At 42.6% G+C, this 20824-nt stretch overlaps 1 protein-coding gene across 1 annotated transcript; it reads right to left on the minus strand.

Moving 5' to 3' along the window:
* Nucleotides 1-6272: 6272 nt before the first annotated feature.
* Nucleotides 6273-20578, minus strand: LOC107992967 (uncharacterized). The gene is made up of 2 exons (XM_062071157.1): nt 17660-20578; nt 6273-13558 (listed from the first exon to the last, which is right to left on the minus strand). Exon 2 carries the CDS (start codon nt 13481-13483, stop codon nt 10061-10063), a length of 3423 nt encoding a protein of 1140 aa, XP_061927141.1. The 5' UTR covers nt 13484-13558; nt 17660-20578; the 3' UTR covers nt 6273-10060.
* Between the last annotated feature and the right edge of the window lie 246 nt (nt 20579-20824).

Raw genomic sequence — 20824 nt, forward strand, 5'->3', positions numbered from 1 at the left:
ATCGAATAATATGATATTAATTAATATACCTCTCAATTTCTATTATATTTTATAATGTAAAATATTCATATTTTGTGATATCTTCATATCTAAACTGATATGATACTATAATAATGAAACGATTCTAGCAACGCAATTAATTTTCTAGCAGTTTTCTATTCAAAGAGATTAAAAAAAAAGTATACTTATATGAGATTATACGTGATAAAGGTAAGAAGGAACAAGAAATGATACGACGGTATATAATGATTATTAGACTATATTATTGGACGTATCCAACTATTCTTGACTAACAAATAATATTTATCGACGAACAACCAACTTCTATGAACTTACAATGTAATTTTGATTCTCGAATATTTTGATTCTCGCTCCTTGGATTTTTGTACCCTCGATCGTGTCAGAACAATTGCTAACAACCATATTAAAATGAACATGCCAAACATAGTTACAATGAACATTAATACAATGATGTTGCTTATATGTCGCGTTTACAATTCGTCGAAAGTGTATTTTTAAAACATATTTTTCGCTTCGATGGTAAAAACGTTTAAGTTGACGACGAATGTAGATACTTACAGTAGTTTTTTCTTTTTTTTTTTTTTTTTCCTTCTTCAGATATCATATATCTAACTTACATAAAAGAGCTTGTTCCCAAGAATTTGATCAATTTGTATACGTTCGTATTAAATTGAAGGAACAAAGTTTCACGTTCTTTCATATAAGTCAGATATATTTGACACGTTGCAAATCTTTCCATCATTTCGCTCAAGTATATTCGCGGTTGGTTTCGATTTTCTCATATACACAATATTATTCGCACATATATAAATATTTCATAATTTTTTTTTCCTTCGATCTCGATTAAATCGCTTATAATAATATCATTATTTTCTTTCATTTTTGTTCTTCGAAAAAAAAAAGAAAAAAAAAAGTCGAAACATAAACGTCACAGGGCAAGATATAAATATTAGAATCTCTATCGTGTAAATACTTATAAATATACGTATTCAGATGAAAGCATTACATTAGGAACATTCGGTTTGCTGTATTCTAACGTTACGTTACAGCTTTTTGTTACGCTTAAAATTATAGATCGCCTTTTCTTCCCCCCTTTTTTTTTTTACATTTTCTTTTTTTTTCTTTTTTTTTTTTTTTTTTATCAAAGAATCGGTAATTCTCTTGCTCGATAAAACATTCTATTGCGTAGAAAAGATATTCTTCTATATTTCGAAAAAGTCTCATGTTTTCGTCGTTTTGAGGAAGTTTCGACGTTCTCTTTTTTTGCAAAAATAATAATTTCGATATATTTTTCGATTTTCGCGAAAAAATATTTTGGTACGGTGTGCTCTTACTCACGTAATAATTTTATTTTACCTCTATCCTTTTCTTTCTTCGTCTAGCATTTACGACTGGCTGGAGTGGCCGACTTCAAAATTCTGATCATTATCAGATGAATGTAATTGTCTTCCGTTTTAATGTTCCTTGTCACAGTTGTTCATAATTAACATACTCGTTTGTATGCGATTACATAAAAATCACCGATGACCATTCGTTATGTACACACGTGTAAATAGCACACCTCTCATAAGTTAAATATACACGTATCTTTTTTTTTCTATTTTTTTTTTTTTTTTTAATCTTTTCTTAATAATTCGTCATCGAAACAGTTGTTTTACTTGTACTTCTGGTTCATCGAATAGATACATTCATTTTTAATTAATCTATCCTCACTGTTCGCGCCGCTAAGAGAGAAACAACTAGGGGACCCTGAATTGTGATTACTTATCGATCGTAAGATTTTCCTTAAATACATTATCGAATGCTATTGGCTAGTAACACGACTAGTCGCGGTTTACATATTTAATAACTAATTTTGATTTTCTCTCAATTTTACTTATCCCTCTACCCTCGCGTTACGTATTACGATATCCTTATGTATATAATTTCGCCGCTTAACCGGTATTGCTTAACTTTATTATAGTGTACACACAATTCGCACAATTCACACACGTACGATACACATGCTTTGTGGTTTAGAGACGTAGAAACAGAATTCCTATACGCGCGTACATATAATCGAATGGGATACCGTTGATCGGGAAGGGCCCTGTAATAGGCCCTCTCATTCCTTCCAATTATAACATTAACGCGTCGCGTAACTTCGATTAAGTAAAGCTTAACTTAGGAACGTAGGTTTATATAACACGTTAATAGGAACTTAATAAGTTTTCGCGTATCACGTTATCCATATTGTTACCATTTCCGCGCGAAACGTTCGTCCCGTGATATTTACAAGTCGTACGTACGCCGATTTCTAGGAACGTTGAATTTTTGTATCAAATTTGCTTCAATCCTTCCTTTTTAATCGTAAAGTGCGGTGATCATGGCTCAGTCGAAAAATATGAACAATAAGTTGTTGCATGTCAATTAAAATATATCGCAAAATATGTCGTGTCATGCATTTAAATGTTTCTGTGCGTTCAGAATTTTCTTGTGGCGCTTGCGTAATATTTTCAACCGGAGGAGTATTATTGTCAGGCGGTTTTCCCGAGATTACGTAAGAGAAAAATTAAATTTACGAGATCCTCGTACATGTATATAATAAATTAAATGCGCAGTTACTTTAAAATTACATTTTAAAGTTATTTCGATTGGATTGAAACGCGGTGGAAAATGTAAAAAAAATAAATTCGAAACGGTTGAAAGTGACCAGCTATCGATTTTAATCAGGTGCCACTCCAATTGAATTTTCTTAGAATAAAAGTTCGAATCAGTATACTGTTCCTCCTTTTGCATTCTCTCTTTTATCCCCCTTCACCATTCTTTAACCAAAACTTTGATTTACAGCTTTCCCCTTTATTTTTACCTTTTGTGTTTCCAGTTTACGTACGATTTTATTAAAGGTATCGAAAGAAGGAGAAGAAAAAAAAAAAGGTGCAGGAAAATGAAAGACACGTGTCGCGTGAAAGGGGTGCACGTGAATCCGTTCACCCTTCCGCTCCGTGGACCCTATTCACATCGCCTATGTTAATTCCTCGCGTTTTTTCCGACATCGACCCTAATTTCACGATTTCGATGCGTTTTACAAACTTTTCTTTCTTTTTTTTCTTTTTTTCCTCTCTATTTCCATCATCCTTGTCCCCGGAACCCTTGGTGGAGCGCGTGGTATTCGTCGGAACAGCGGCACGTTCCCATCTGTCGTCGTGGTCGTTCGTCGACAGGTCGTAGGAAAGAAAATAGGGGAGAGGCGGGTCGGTTACAATGGAGTTGGGCTCGTGCTAAGCTAGGAGAGAGGGGCGAAGGGGGAGGGGGAGGGGAAATCTTATAAAAGATTTCCAAAATATTGTGTAAATCGGGTGGGGTGCGTGCCAGCTGAAAATTTGGGGTGAAATTCGTCGAAACGGTAAGCGTATGCCGTGGCGCGCGCACCCGGCACGCTTCTCCTAAACAAATAAAGGGTTGCGCGCCTTTTCCGCGATCCCCTTTTTCGAAAACTTCGAAAACCGGCCCTCGAACAATGTCCCATATTTTCACCCCGTTCATCCAAGTTTTTCCTCGAATCGCGGATCTCTCTTTCGCTATCCCCTCCCCTCTTCCCTCCCCCCTCCTCCCTCAGAAATCGTTGAACCGGAAAAAACCGTGTACGCGTGTCTGTATCTGTGTGTGTGTGTCCGTGTACGTAGGTGATTTGTAAGGAAGAGGGAGGAAGAGCGAGTGTATTTGTCGCGCGGAGAAAAACGAGGGTGAATTCGATGAAAGGATTTTCACAAATTTCACTCTTTTTATTTTAAGCGGGCTCGAATTTTTTTGTTCAATGTTACGTGGGATTCTGGGTAACGGCATTGTAAAGCAATCGACACCGATATTTCATCTCTTCGGTGCACGGTTTGCAGAGAGAGTTTGCACGAAGTTTATCACGCTGCTTCGCGTACATTCAATCTGATCGGTGTTGTCAATGTTACCCGTTTATCCGTTTTCGAACGAGTCCTCGCGATTTCGATAAAAATCGAGTCAATGGGCAAACTAATGTATACTTCATCCTATTTTCTCTCTCCTCCTCCATCTCCTCCATCTTTATATCTCTCTCTCTCTTTCTCTCTCTCTCTCTCTCTCTCTCTCTCTTCTTTTTCGATAATATACATTTTTGAAAAAAGAAAAAAAAACAAGATTCTCGTGTTTCTGTGAAATTTATATTTGTCCACATTGTGTTCGTCATTTTTTCTCTTTTTTTTTTTCCAACAGTGACACTTCTCATTCATAAGATCGAACAATAGGATTTCAGGAAATTCGCTACGTAGCGAAATATTTCGTCGACCCTCATCTCGCCACGTGGATTCTTTTGATCGTCGAAGACGATGGCCACGGTTGTGTGGTAGTGGCGGTGGTGGCGAAATTATTACGGGGGGATGAAATTTCCAAGTTGCTGAACGATAGGGGGAAAGAAAGTGAGCCAAGGAGCCAAGGAAGAAGAGGCGAAAGGAGAGAGAGATGAAGGGGGGAGAGAAATGTATCGAAAAGAGGGGAATGGGTTCGGGGAAGGGAGAGGCTTTGATAATTGCAATTCACCTCCTTGTCAGAGAGTAAGCAGTGCTGCGGTTGTGGTGGTTGATGAGTAGGAGGAACAGAGTGGACTAGGAAAAAGGAGGGGTGTGCACGGTTCGATACCTTTCTTAAATTTACCACGAACTTCGAGACGCGGCTCGAATCATCGTTGTCGTCGGTTTCGTAAATAATTGATGGAGAAACAAAAGCGGAGATCCCTTTTGTCCTATGTTTATTTTGTCCTATACGTAGGATAATAGAGAAAACAATGGACGATGGACGAAATATACTCGTCAAGATTCTCCACGCGATCCTTATTTTAAAAATTTTAATACCATTCTTCTGAAATATAATATTTTTCAATTTTGAAAGATCGATTCCATTGTATACTGGTAAAGAACGAAGTAGTTGGGGATTTATTACACAATTTAGGACGCTTCTATTTTTATAGTTTTGTTTTCTTCTCTATTTCACGATCCACGATTCTTTTATCGCTCTCTTTTTCTTTCTCTTTTCTTGAAAAATCAATTTCTTCTTCTCTCCTTAGTTAGTTCCTTTTTCTTTTTACCGAGATAGGATAAGATTGATAACGATTATCGATAATTAATACCCAAAAGCCAACGATAATGAAAAATTGGTCGATTCTTGTGTCTATAGGAGAGAATTATATCCTCCTCCATATACTATATTTCCCCGTTTTCGGTGCTCTTGGAAACCACAAGATGTTATTGATTTTTATACATATCCCCGGTGGGTGTGGGTGGGTAGACGTCCAATTTTCGGTGTGTACGTACGTTTGTGTGTTTGCGTACGAGAGTAGGGGCTAGCTGTGTGTCATTTACTCATTGGTAGTCGTTGGTACGAGAAAGATGGAAACGGTTGCCTTCCGCCTTCCCTTTTCAAACCGTTGACTCCGGCCATCAACCAAAAAGAAAACTCCGATATAGCGCAAGCGTTTCACGTCTTCGGATCGCGCTCTCCCTCTCGCTGAAAATTGACCAACCCGCTTTTCCTTTCGTTTGCCCATAAAATATTATCCCTTGCCACGCTCACGAAGAATCGTCGAGAAAGAGAAACTCTTTCTCTCTTTCTCTCTCTCTCTCTTTCTTACTTTTTTTCACCCCTCTTTATCTTTCCACCTTCCCTCTCCAACGCCACGTTGTTCAGAGTGTGGGGGATAAAAAAAAAGGGGAGAGAGAAAAAAGAAAAGAAAAGAAAAGAAAAAAATTGGAAACTGGAAAAGAAACCGGATACGGTTGTGTTTGACTTATACTTTTTTGTTCGATAAAGTAACAAAAGTGCGGGAAACGCGGGAGCAATTTGTCACGTTTAATTTGTCGGGACACCCTTTTGCACAGTGTTGAAAAACTCGTAGGAGCGGCACCTTTTAAAATACGGAACGATGAAATTGATCGATTTGACGGACATTGACGTTTCAGTGAATTGCATTATACAAGTTCGTGTCGTGCAAAGATGGAACGGTAAAAATTTAATGGGAACGTTATAAAACGGGACAGTTTTATATAACGAATATGTGAATAAGAAACGAAAGGAAACGAAAATCATAAGAAGCGTAAACTTAAAGAAATTAAAGATACTCTTTATTTGTGCATACCGATCATGAGTGTATAAATAAAAAGGAAATTAATGTACAAAATAATACAAATAATACAAATAAAGAAATAACAAAGGAAAAACTGTCTTATTATTCGTAGTCTTATATAAAAATATACGATCGATCTTGTATATCAATAAACCATTCGAGGTTAGTCATATCATGTGTGTGTATATATATATATACATATACACACACACACATACACACATATATATATATATGATTCTTCGACTGCGTCATATGACTAGAATAGTTTTTGGAATTTTTGTAAATTCTGTAGAAAAAGACTAGATGGACTAAAATAATTTCCCTAGATGCGCGGAACACTTTACATGAAATGACACGCTTATCAAACACGTACTCTCATATTAATAATAATAATATAATACAGATCATGTATGTATATATATATATATATATATATATATTATTTATATTTATATTTATATCATCTTTTTTCATCTTTAAATACGAAACGCGCTTAGCCTATGACGTAATTAATTTTTGTGTATATATAATTAATAATATATATATATCATATTATATATTATATATTATATATACATATGTTAAATATACTTTTTTTTCCATGTTTCTATCATTTTGATTTAAACGGGTAAAATTTGATTTTGCGCTCAATTACGTTAGTCAAGGCAATACTCGTTTCGGGAAACGCACCGCTTGCAGTGAAATTAGATGATCCCCGACGATTTGCTAGGATCGTCATGATTTTCATTTCGTTTTCGACAACGATCCGTGAATGCCCGTGAAACGCTATTGAAAACGAAAATCGAGGAGGAAAGAAGAACGCTTTGTGCGGGGATCATGCGATATTCTATTTTGTTGCACTTGGAGTCATTCGTACGTGCGGCGAAATAAATTGCGACCAGCGAAAAACCATGACGCCCCCGGCGTTGCTCGATTTATTATCGACTGCGAGTCGTTACAATAATTAAAATCTACGACCCTCGTTGCCGCGCACGGGCCATTAAGCGCACAATACGCATACTTCCATGGGATGCAATTAAGAGGGTACCGATTTACATGGACGCACGCGTTTTGCATGTCACCGTTGTTCGTCCGTGGGGCGAGAAAAATGGACAGGACGGGGATACGCGCTCTCCACCCTCTGCCCCCTCGCCTCGCCTCCTTTCTCTCGGACTTTTTCGGGAAAATCCCGGCCAAGGTCGCGACCTTTTTCCTCTCACCGACCTTCGTACGAGGGGACCAGATGTGGGACCGTTTGCCCAAACGTCGCCGTCTCGACAATGCCCGCTAAAAATTCCCTTCTCCCCGATCGAAAATTTCTCTCCTTCTTTTTTCCTCTCCTTCCCTGACCGCCGCCTCTCCATCTCATTTCCTCCTCTCCTCTCCTTTCTCTCTCTCTCAATAGATTCGTAATGGCCGATTCCTCCCCTAAAATATGTTAATGCACGCGTGCGCGCATACTAATTCGGACGACGAATTTTCCGAAAACCCGGACGTATCCTATTAAATGACGCGGTTCTCGAATTTCAGCTGTCCCGGGGAAATTTTTATGGGTAAGCGAGCGAGACAAAGGTCGGCCGGGCACAGAGAGAGAGAGACCCGTCGTTTTTGCTTCCGATACGCTATAAATCCCGATCGTGGCCGGCCCGATGATCGTTCATTGGATCGCGTCCATACTACCTTTTGTTCGCATCGATACTCGACGGATGCTCGTTTCGTGTCGTCACGATCGATAAGGTGACCCGTTTCAAAACGCCACTACGAATTTGCGTGCGCGGGTTACGCTCGTTAAATAAACAGAAGGAAGTTGTCGAAACGAGCCGCTTTATTATTTCATAATCCAAGGTTAACATTGCGTGGGCGTGCATCGAGGGCGGAAACGTAACGCGCCTGTTTGTTCATCGATGGGACCCCACCGGTGCAAAGAACGCGTTTTGGGCGGCGAGTTAAGTTCGGAACGGCTGCACGCCTGGCTATCCACTGGTCACGCTGTAAAACCAGCTGTCTTTTACAATGTTTCGATCGAATGCTCGGTGACCGTTAACCGTGGAAAAATTGAAAATTCGGTTAAAAATAGAAATCGTTTCAACTTTTGCATTCTTCTGCTCTCTTTATTTCCTTGGTTTTTGAATTCTCTGTATGTATTGGATTTTTATATCTTGATGATCGCCTTTTTTTTTTAGGTGAGAAAAAAATTGGAATAATATAGAATCGAAATCGAGGAGCGTTATAACCGGTGAGGTCGATCACGGTTGATAAGCGATTTTACGATTACACGGGCGAAAAAGAAAAAGAAGAGAGAGGAGTTTGCCATTACGAGATCGAGAGGATTATCGTGGTACGAATTGTTTTCTGCGGTATATAGGGGCAACAGAAATAAATGACATCACGTGGACACTCGGATCGCGTCCAATTTCTATCCGATTCGTAGATATATACGGCGATAACGAAATTTTGATTCTCAGTTTCTTCAGCTGCAAGGCACGATGTTTCGAACGTTTATTTATTTCAGAGAGGAACTTTACGAACTTTTCGATGTCGTTTTGGACGACGTCGTTTCGCTATTTCTTTGTAAACGACTAGACTATGTAAAACCTTACTGTTTAGATAGATAATAATCAGAGAGGCGTTACAATTTTAATTTAGTAGATTTAAAGAAATGGGTATTGTATCGTACAGTCGAGTACTCGTGGTGGTCGTTACATCCCTTCCGAAAAAAAGAAACGGGAAGAGACCGATTGGCGTATATTTGATATCCGCGGCTTGCGAAATATTATATCGATATATTTATTTTAATTCTATATGCAATGCGTTGGCTGTGTATACGATTGTACTTTTTGTTACGGGTTATACTGTGTCGACCCTGAGTTGATTGGCTTTCATATGCTCCTCGATATCTAAATATCGTAACCGTAGATTTAATCATGCTCGCCTCTAAGTTACAGTAATTACGCTTCTTTCGTCGTTTTCATCTTTTTTTTTTCTTTTTTCTTCTTTTGCTTTATAGTCATATTCTTTTGTTCGTCGTTACCTTAACTCGTCTATTTATAAATACTTCTATAAATCTTCTCCCCAACCTCTCTCAACTTTGACTATACGTATATGTATATATATATATTTTTATATGTATATAAAATATTGACTAGTATGATCGCGAGAAACGAAAACCATCGATATAACGATACGATTAAGCGGTATCGACGATTCTCGAACATCGAGGTGGCGTCGCGTATTCTTTCGTTTATATCTTGTTACTTCGCTCGTAATTCCTGGACTTGAGCAAAAAAGAAAAATTACGGGATTACGAGAATGAAACGAAACAAAGGAGATCGTTGCTCTTAAATGATGATTAGACGTCGATTAAGTTTTCCTCGAAGATCGGTCGCGTTTAAAATAGGAACTTTTTTGATCACCCGGTTTCGGTGTCGGTTATACGATTATCATACTATATGTACAATAGAAAACGTTCCCGAATTGGAACAGTATATAACAACGTGGCTTTCAAACGCGGGATTCGTTTTATCATTCTGTATCTCAAAACGGGATCCAAAATATATATATATGTGTCTGCAATATACGTAGTTTTTTTTTAAAAAAAGATCAATCATCGAACAAGCGAAAGAAAACGTATATTAATTTTCTTCACCGCGAAGAAAATGAAAGGATCGTTTGATGTAAATATCCAGGAAATATTCGAACAGTGAATTGTTTACATATATATATATATATATATATGTATTAAAATGAATGAAATCCTCGACGAGCCACGTATATGAAAAATATATAAACTTTCCCTAACTATTTCCTTACACTTTACATAGGAACTAATAACACGTGCTCAAATCGCAGACGTAGAAACGAGTGGTATCGAAGATATCGTGTAAATGTAAATACGAAGAAGGAAGAGTTTCAAGCTGGGCTTAGGGTGAAGGATGCGGTGAGCGCGTTGTTAATTCGCGATTTAACGGGCAAATAGACCAAAGCCGGGGCGAATCGTTTCTCCGAGCCCGATTCTTCGCCGGCCTGCATCGCGTCCCGTTCCTCGATCAGAAACGGTTGCATGATCGTCTTCTCAGCGATCGAATTCATTGAATCCTGGGGCATCGCGTAACAAGCCGGCACCTTGTGCCTGTTCGCGACGTCCTTCAAAGTTCGGCTCAGCTCGGCGAGCACGCTGTCCGTAGGATCGCCGATCGTTTTGTGATCCTTCCTCACGTGCCTCTTTATCCTGTTCAAATTGGTCGTCGCGTATCCGCACTGCGCGCACTTGTACACACCCTGAGGAGTGACTTGGACCGTTGTGTCGTCCTGCCGCTTGCTCCTCGTCGGGTCGGGAATGTTTTGATTAACAACCATCTGCGGGCTGTTTCCCGCTCGATCCTCCTTCGCCTCCAAATCGAATCTCTCTTTGCTCTCGTTCGTCAGTTTCTCCGTGTCGAGACTTAAATTATTGAAGAGGGGGGGTTGGAAATGGGGGAGCAACGTAGGGAATTGGTGGGACGCGAGTAGATGTTGATGCAACATCTCAGGCTGGTGAAACGGTTGAGAACAGATCGGGCATCGAAGCGATTTCTCTGCCTCCGCGTTGTCCCGCGCGCTCGCGTGAGATCTCTCGTGAAGGAAGAGGAACGGTAGTACGGTGGTCGTGAAATTGCAATAGGAGCAACGGTAACTCTTCGATTGTTGATCCTCGGAGGATGATCCCAGGAGATTGGACAACACTTGATTACCCAAACCCGGGTAATCGACGGCGGACTTGATTTGCTGCGAGATCTCGAACCCGTTTGGTATCTTCAAGTTGGAGCCCGGTTGACCGGCCTTCGACGTCATGTTCACCGCTCTGCTCCCCGACTTGGGGACACTCGTTTGATACTGTTGCTCCATCTCGCGCCACTTCTCGATACCTGTCTTCCCGTGATCGCCCATCAGATGAGCCTTCAGCCACTTTATGCTACGGAACCTTCTGCTGCAGATCGGGCAAACCTCTGTAAAATGAGTGAAATATCTGTGGGTCAAATCACCGAGTTGTTCCGGTTTCAAAGCACCGTCGTCCGCGTTCGCCGTTTCGTGGCTCTCCTGTTTCACCGTGCTCGCCGTGTTCTCATCGACTATGCCATGCGTGTTGTGCTTGTGAACGCGTAAAAAGTACTTGCTGCACAGCTCTTTGTTACAAATGTTGCATATCACGCCTCCTATCTGGGCCCCATTCTCGATCTCGATACCGTGCATCCTCTGCATGTGCGTCTTCATAAAATACTTGTTGCACAACTCCTTGTTGCATATCTCGCAGTAGCTCGACGTAGGCGTCATCGAGGTCACTTTTCTCTCGGCCGGTGGCTGACTCGTCGAATTCGTAACGCTCGTCGCCGAGGTTGTCGCGACAATCTGCGGGACGGCACTCGAGATCGCCGGTTGATGCTCCTCGGCTACGTGTTTTCTCAGCCCGTCCTGGCTCGCGTACTCTTTGCCGCATAGGGTGGGAAACGCGGACGTCGCGGTTAAGGGCGACTTCTCTTGCGGCGAGGACGTCGAATCTTCGCCAATAACGGCGTGTTCCGTTATCGTATGAATATGCAAACCCGCTCTAGACTCGCATTCTTTTCCGCACACGTTGCACGACAACCCTTTGCCAGACTTGAGCCCGTTCAGTTGCAGAAGCATGGTCTGCAATTTTTGAAGATCCTCCGAGATGGAATCGTTCCGTTGATCGCTGTTGGCCGTATCCAGCTCGCACTCTTGCCGCCCGGGCGACTCCTGCATCTCCCCTTCGTGCATTTTCCGGGAATGCGCTCGATACAGGCCGATCGTTTGGAAACGTATCCCACAGGTTTTGCACTCGTAATCGTCGCCGCCACGCTCGTTCGATTCCGCGCTACCGCCCCCGTTATTCTCCGCCATGATTAAATTTAACGGGCTGGTCTGCACTTGATGCCAACTTGGCGGCATCGCCGGATTATTGGGCGATCTTTCGCTATCCTGCACGATGATGCCGTGCCTCTTCATTTTATGCGTTCGCAGGAAATACTTGTTGCAGTACTCCTTACAGCATATCTCGCAGAATGCGTCCGGATTTATGACCCCCAAACGACGAAGCCGATCGGCGCTAAACCCGGAGTCGCGCGCTTGTTGAATCGATTGAGGGGATAGGTGTCTGGGCGCCGGCACGAACGTCGCATCCTCCTGCTCGATCCCGTACTCTTGCTTCAACAACGCTTCCATACCGCCCATACTGTCTCTCGAGGCCTCCTCGTTCTGCAACAAACCGATCTGCGCCTCCTGCGATTGATCCGACAACTCGGTGTGCATCTTCTGTTTGTGTTTACGAACCGACTCCTCGTTCTTGAACCGCTTCTGGCAAAGATCGCAGGCCACCGTCGGCGCGGGCGGCGTCGCGGCGAGCTCCAATTTGACCACGCTACTCGGCAAGTTGACGGCGGCGGGGAACACGGGTCCCGGATTGCCACCGCCGCCGTTGTCCACGTTGCTCGGCCCAGGTGAATCCGCGTAGATGCCGTGTTTGTTCGCCTTGTGCGTCTTGAGGAAATACTTGTTGCAGAATTCTTTGTTGCACAGATCACAGTACGCGTCCGGATTGAAGATCCTCACCGGCGTTGGTCCTAGACCGCCACCTCTCGCGATCGAACCGGAATCCGGGATGGGGAAAGCGGGCACGGGCAGATACTGCGCCAAGGCGCCGGGGAAACCGGTGAGGAGTTGGAGGTGATTGGGCAGCGGTATTTGGCCGGATGGGGGCCCGGCGATGGGCCACGATTCCTCGTTCTGCGTCTGCATTTGCGCGTGCGATTGCACGTGTTGCCCGGTGGCCAGCCAATTTATCGCGAAATTCTTTACGCTAAGCAAATTAACGGGGTTCTCGGATTGGTCCAGTTGGTGAGACGGTTCTTGCTTGATCGCTTGGCTAGGGGGAGATCTACTACATTGTTGTCCCGATATCCTATTCGCGGAACCGTGCTCATTGTCCAGGTGAACGTTCAACGTTTCCTTTCTATCGAAAAACTGGCTACAGTATTGGCAACGGAATTCGTTATTCAGGTTCTCGTCCCTTATCGAGGATTGACTCGGTATGGGTGATTGCGACGACAGCTTACCTTCGCTGCCCTCCTCGTCCTCGTCCTCGTCCTCGTTCGATTCCTCGTGCACGCCGGGCATCAGCGTCGACGAGAATCTCACGGGCGTCGTTTGTTTTCGCCTCTTCTTCGGCCCCGTTGGATCCACGTCGAAACGAAGACGTTTCCTGGCGTCGCGTTCTCCGCAACTCGACCCGTCGCTGTCCAATTCCGTCAAATCCGATATCGTCGTCTCGTGCGCCATCGTCGAGGACGTCTCAGCCGTGGTCGACGCGTGACACCACCGATCTTCTATCACCTCTATCGATTACTCGTCGCTCTGTCGAACAGAGATCGATATTTGTTATTCTTTCTTTCTTTCCTTTTCCTTTCCTTCTCTTTCTCTTCCAAATTTCTCGCGACAATTCGACAACTCGAACGAAATCTTACTCCTTTTCGCGCGCGTATTTGGTAACGCGAACGAGAAAGGAGTAAAGGAAACGCGAGATTTTCTTCCAATCATCTCTTTGAATCGATAGGTAAACGAAGAAAGAATATTATAGATACACGGCGAAAAATAGAATATCGGCTAACGAGCGATGGAAAAAGGAGTACGTACAAGTTGACCGAGGTGTTGTCTCGGCGAGACACCCTATACGCGAGTGGACACAGCCAGAAAAGGGAGACGTTTGGGGAACTCGGTATATGACTCATATCTACGCCCATGCTTTGGGGCTGAATTCAGAGGATAGTACGAATATGCATTTCAGAAGCTCCATAATTACTTATCGAGGTTGACAGACCCATGCCTCCTGTCACGAAATAATGGCCAGGTCATTGAACTGTGCCAGTTTCTGCTCACCAGAGAGAGAGAGAGAGAGAGAGAGAGAGAGAATAGAAACGATGCAGGAACGAGCAAATCGAAGAAAGATGGTGGGAAAATGAGATTGAAATTCTTACCAGTACGCGAATCGATCCGTCGTCATCGGAAACGTCATCGTTCATCGAAACGTCTTCGTCTCATCCAATAAATATATTAGAAAGTGAATGAAACGGTTTCGAAACAGCACAATTCCATCGGATATCATCGTATCGAACTTTATCGCGCATTTTTATCGAAGGAAAGAAATCGCGCGCGTTTAGTAAAAGCACTTTCTCGTTCCAACCACACGTACGTAGCAGCACGTTTCCGTAACGTGTACGATCGTTTCGCCACTTTTCCTTTTAAGACGTGAAGAATGTTGGAAAGGCGTTATTGGCACGTGGCGTCAAGGAGGGTAGGTAAACCGAGGGTAGGTTACCTTGAGGATGGTGTTGCTCAAACGAGCCCTCGAAAGAACGAGCCACTCGATATAAATTTTACGATTTCCACGGAACGTCTCGAGCGGACGGAGGGGTCGGAGTGGAGAAGGGTATTCGAGGATATTCGTTCGATCGCGCTAAAACTGGCCGAAGGGAAGAAATTGGACCGAAGTTAGGAGATGAACGGACCGAGGGAGACGAGCGATGAATTCTTGGAGGGGGGCCAAAGGAAAGAAGAGAATCGTCGACGAAAAAGATACTTTAAAAAGATGTTGAAAAGGTGTTAATCTACGGGGTGTTCGCACGGGGTTACGCCTCTGTGGACTCTCCCGTGTTACTGTTAGGTGCAGTCACGGTGCCCCATGAAGGGCCTGTCACATCGTTTTCGTCCCTACCACCTTTGGAGAGCCATCACACAAATATCCCCCACCATCGAGTTAACCAAGTATCGTTTGCCGCATTCCCCGGACAGATGATTTTCGAACCGCTTTTCGACCAAAGATTTGCCTCTGATTCGATCGATCGAATCACTGATTCGCGCGATCAAAAATCGATCGACGATTTCGTCTCTAATTGTGTTTCTAATTATTTCTTAATTTTTTGGAGTGGATTTTATTCTTTTTCTCATGGAAATTCGTTCACGACAGAAAAACGGAATCGGTTATTTTATTACCCCAATATTATTACAATCGAGAGTAACGAATATTAGATGCTTATCTTCGATAGCTGTCTCGAGTGTTGATTACAAGAGGATCGATGCATACGTTGAACTCTCGAATCAAAGAGGACGTAGGGTCATTATTCGAAATTTGAACGGCCGCCTGTCAGCTTATAGAAATTGGATTACGCGGGGGTTGAAAAACAGAATTGGGAAGAGGGGCGGAGGGTTGCGAAGCAAAACCCGCATTTCTGCGTAACATTTGACGGATTTTCGAAAAATACGCGTAAATACGCCCGTATGGTATACTCGCCATACCCCGCTATATTGTGGAAAATCCTCTGCACCGTTTCTAGCCTAAAATTGGATGAATGACGGCGAACGAAAGGAATGGAGGGAAGGGAAGGAGGGAGGGATCGAGGGGAATTCATCCTTCTCGAAAGGGTGTCGAGAAAAACATGTTGTTAAAGAGTGGAAAGCACGACGCAATAGGGGGAAAGGGGGAAAATAACTATCGCGGTTATGATACGAAGGGATAGCTTAGGCGAAAGAGGTATTATTGCACATGCACGTGTATATATGTATACCGCATGTCTTTCTTCTATTTTCTTTCTATCGTTTTATAGCTCTCGTCGCGTGGGCGTATTACAGACCAGTAAACAATATTTTAACTTGACAAAATAACGAGGCTGCGACAACATATGCCGCGTATAATGCAACGCGGGATGCGTGCCGGTCGCAGCTGACTCTTCGCCGAGTCGTGAAATGATGGCACGATAAATTATGCGTTTTCGGCGGAGGGTTTGCACGAGGGTAATTAATATTAAATGCGGCGAATCGATATGATTCGACGAACCAACTAATACGAGATTGTCGGTCAAGATGTTCGATAGACGATTCGTGTTTTATACGTGTTTCACCTGTACTCCGTTTCTTGGAAACGCACGTTTCTTCTGGAAGTGGGGGAGGGAGGGAGAAAAAATCCAGAGGAAGATATGAACGTGGAAATGTGCAAGATAAGATTGCCATGTTCAATGAACTTTTGAATACAAACAGAGATGAAACATCGATAGAAACCGATATTTCTGAAATCGATAAGACGATGCGGAGAGAGAAAGAGAGAGAGAGAGAGAGATAAATTATAAAAGTATCGCGTCGGGTCGTTCGATCATCCCGATTCTTCAAGTGGAAAAGAAAACCTCGCGAACTTTTTGCGTTAGCCTTCGCCTGCGTAGATATAAGTATATATCTATCTGTTCGAGCAGTGAACCTGTGTGTGTGCGCGCGTGAGTGCGTTTATATGTGATTTCAGTAGAGGCCTATTGATCGAGCAGCGAACTTCACTGGTCCGCACACGCGCATAAGTCTGTCCGTAAACAAGACAAATATCATCGCGCCAGTACTGAAAATCTATCCACCCACTCTCCTCTTTTCTTTAAACATCTAGCACGCTTCGTCTCGCCACTTCGACCTCCTTCGTACCGATTGACGTGCAATTGCATTACGTTGATATGTTACATGCTAAACGGGTTGCCTTCTATTTTACAGAAAATAAAAATAGTTTGTAAAAAAACGATAAGTAATTTCGACTAAACAAATTATTTTATTGAAAAAAAAATCATCGATGTTTATATCGCCATAGACGTAGCGCGAATTTAAATTTTAATTTCTTTCCTTCATCAAACGGAGAGAGAATTGAAATATATCAGCTCGGTTTTAAATTGTTAAAAAGATAGTTAATAAATATCAGAAGTTTATCCGATCGAAGGAATCAAATTCGCAAACAGTTTCATTAATAAAAAGCTTGGGGAAAGCTTTTTTAAAGAAGGGTAAAAACTCGTTCACGCGATCGGGTTACATTAATCGAATGACGTGCTATATTCGTACCTGAAATCAGTATGTAAAAGGTGCGATTCACATAAAGGTGGGGATTGCGGAAAGTTGGATCTGCGCAATGCGTGTCGTCAGATGAACCACGTGGAGTATTCGCATGCAAAAGACGTCGGTGGATATCGGGCGGTCTCTTAGTCTTCTTCGAATGGGCAACGGTGTAGCGTCGTTTTAGATATTCCATCTTTCCGACTTATTGGATTTTCTTTTCTTTTTTTTTTTTTTTTAATCTTTATTCATCATTCATTAATCACAGTGAAGTGATTATACGCGTCACTGGATTTATTTATATTACTCAATGGAGGAAAATTGGTCGCAAAATATCGAAGGTCGGACGTAAGAATGTGCACAAGAACGATCAATTGCACACACTGTTGCACACACGCGAACATTATTTTTCCGTATGTATTAAACGACGGAATTGAAGGAATGTTCATTTTTCACTTTTTAACGATGTTTTTTAATAATGAGATAAGAGATCGACAATGGTGATTGGAAAAAAAATTTATTACAGTGATCATTTGATTCGAGATATACAATTTCAAGGAAGTTCGTGTTATTTCTTTTTTTTCTTTCTTTCTTAACACTTACCGTAATCAGTAGCATCAATTTGCCCACGTGAAAAAATTGAAAATGTTGACGATTGGCTGGTTCCTCCTTGTTGTTATCCATTTGTTGATTATAATCGATGATGAATTCTTTTTTTTTTATTAAATGAGGCACGAGCTCGCGACTGATAACGGCGACGATAACGACGATAACATCACTTTATTCACTGCGCACTGAAACACGAGAAAAACAATAGGAAACATCTAAAATGATGCCTCGTTGTCGCAAGATCGGAATCCGAAATTAAAAAATTTTCTCAAAATTGGAGGGAGGGGGGGAAAAAATAACGAAGAAGTTAGCGAAGAAGAATCGTAAGAAATCGACGATTGCCTACGGGTCTCTCTACTTACTATTGTTTTGGCCATCGTGCCACGATGGCGGCCATACTTGATATGAGAAAGTATCCCCCACATTGTCCACGGCCATCTACTAATTCCCCCATACACCCCCGCGCTGATTCAACCCCCCATCCCCGCTACCGTCCCCATACCCTAGCTTCTAGTCCCCCCAGCGAACTCACCCCTTACTCCCTGCCACCCTCTTTCAAAGTCAGGGGCGACGTCTTCCTAAACTCCGTTGGTTCCTTACGTTTTTCTTCTCAACTTCTTTACCTCGAGAAAATTTAGATAATATCAAACGTTTCACCGTTTCATTTTTATTTATTACCCGTATATGTCCGTATAATTTATTCACGCAACGAAATTCATACAAAGTTAATATTAGAACTGGATTTATATATTCGTACGAAACGGTATTTCATCGATTCAACGCGACACTTGAATCATTTGAAAATCTCTTTACGATTTTGATCGATCGAGTAAAAAAAAATTAAAATCCCAGGAATAGGAAAGGGGTATCGGGAGGAAGGGTATCCGTCACTGAGAAAGTCTTTCTTCGTTAAGGCACTTCCTCCTCTCTCAGACTTACGCACCTGCACACACGTGCGTTAAAAAAGCCGCTCACCCACACGTTCGCGTATGTACCCATGGACACAAACATGGCCACGCGTCTCTAAGCTATCACCGTCCTCCTCGCGACTCAGCACGAGCAGTCTTTTACCCCAGTTCACAGTCCTTCCTATACCCCTGAGGTAGGATCTGGTGAGGGTAGAGGATCCGAAAGAGAAGGGAGATGAAAAGGAAGAGGAGGAAAGAAACCGAAGCGGAAAGAGAAAGTGAAGGAAAGCGGGAAAGGGGAGGGCGTGGGGTGGTATTTTTACTGGTCACTCGGAATTCGGTTCTCCCACTACGCGGAATCAGATGACTCTCCCTTCATCCCCTCTGAACTTTCCATCTGCCTCGACCCTGTGTCACCCCACTTCAACCCACCTCGAACCCACCGACTACCCTCACGCGGCAAATTAGTTTAGCCTCACGGACAAGTCCGAACTGGTACGAGTCTTCTCTTAGTACGAGTTTCCTCCCATTCTACGGGAAATGACGCGCAGAATCTCGCGAGAGACGCTCGCACCTACGCGAAACACAAAGAAGATATTTTTTTCGAAAAGTACTCAGGGGAACTCGAGCGATGCTTTTCTCTCCACCCTTTTCACACCGAAACTTTACGCACCTTTATTTCGAGAACGAGGTTACGATCCCTCTCTTCTTCCCCGTTGCGAAGTGTACCATTTTTCCTCATTTTCTTCCACTCATCAACCTTCGTGACATTTCCATTTGTTCGTTCGGGAAATGCACGAGGCGCGACCTTCCTTCGTTTTTGCGTTAACAACGTTTTCAACGTTTTGCGCGACTCGTTTCGAGGAAGTGATCATAAACAAGGGTTCAACAAGTGCAGCGCACTTGTATGATAATCCATTCCACGCTGGCGGGCTAGAAAATTACCATTCCGCCCATGCGAATGCGAATAATTTATAGAAACGAGAGCTGGACTCATCGTGGGGCATAAACATTCACGCGCGCATCGCGTTTGACCACGCACGCTCATCCTTTTCACTTTCCAGCGAAATTACTCCCGTCGGCCACGATTTGCCTTCCGCTCTCCCGTTTTTCCTCGCAATTTAATCCCCTCCCCCACGTCGCGCCCACGGCACGTGTCTAATTGCAGCGCACCTGTTCCGCGGAATACTTTCTTCCTTTGCCGATCAAAAATCGACGGGATAGCCCGGGAGAGACGGTGAATAATTTAAAGGATAAATTAGAGCGGCTGGCCAATGGCGTTCCAAGCGTACGCTAGGGCGTTCCGGTTTGCGGTTGCACATTTGTCACGCGATTTCGGTGCGGTATTGATAATGATAATGAAGTTGCGTCCATTCGTATTCGCCGTTCCAAATTAATGATATTACGCGAGGAACTTTGTGAGACGTAGACCAATAATTTCGAATCGCATGATGCATTTCAATTGGCGGTCCGCGCCTGCTTCTGCCGGTGCTCGCTTTCCCATCCTATTCGCGATCTATTCCTGTTATTTATGGTTGTTACAGCGGGCATAGCTGGTAATCGTATCGTTGCTTTTGCAACAGTGGAGAAAAAAAAAAAAAAAAAAGAAAAGGAAAGGAAAGAAGGAAAAATCCCTTTGTAAAATTCCCGTGCATCGGAAAGTAAAATGGCACTCGTCGGTGTGAGTCTAGATTCGGAAATGAATCGCTCTTTGTTCGACGGGCTCGATAGCGAAGGAGATTCCGGTGCAAATTATCCCGATGAAAATGAACAAGTGGTATACGTATTTTCTCGAGCACACGTGCGTTCGTATCACGGTCAGCTTCTCTTTCACATTTTTTTTTTCTTTTTTTCTTTTTTCTTTTTTTACATTCCTCCCTCTTGAATAATCGAATCACCGGTGGTAAAAAGAGCTGGCAAAAAAATGAACGAGTAGCCGTGTCACAGGGCTATGCGCCACATGGACGACCACGGATCCAACGATTCAATAATGGTCTCTTTTTTTTTTTTTTTTCTTAGAAGTATTCCGTATGCTGAACATAGATTGCTGTAAAGTAACGGTAACAGTAAAAAGAATTTATTGATAAAATTTCGATTAAAAGAATATTTGTAAGTGACATACGTTTCACGGTACGATAAACGACAATGTCGAGTTTCTATTTCAAATTATCTTGTTTTTTTACATTGATCGTGTTCACTTTTAATTTAAATTTATAATTAAAATAATATAGGATGCACCATGAATATCCGA

This window comes from Apis cerana, linkage group LG2 (assembly GCF_029169275.1).
Source record: "Apis cerana isolate GH-2021 linkage group LG2, AcerK_1.0, whole genome shotgun sequence".
Classification (NCBI taxonomy): Eukaryota; Metazoa; Arthropoda; class Insecta; order Hymenoptera; family Apidae; genus Apis; species Apis cerana.

Bases quoted from the DNA above. Each gene is read 5' to 3' on its own strand.
- LOC107992967 (XM_062071157.1), bottom strand. From the start codon at position 13,483: ATGGCGCACGAGACGACGATATCGGATTTGACGGAATTGGACAGCGAC.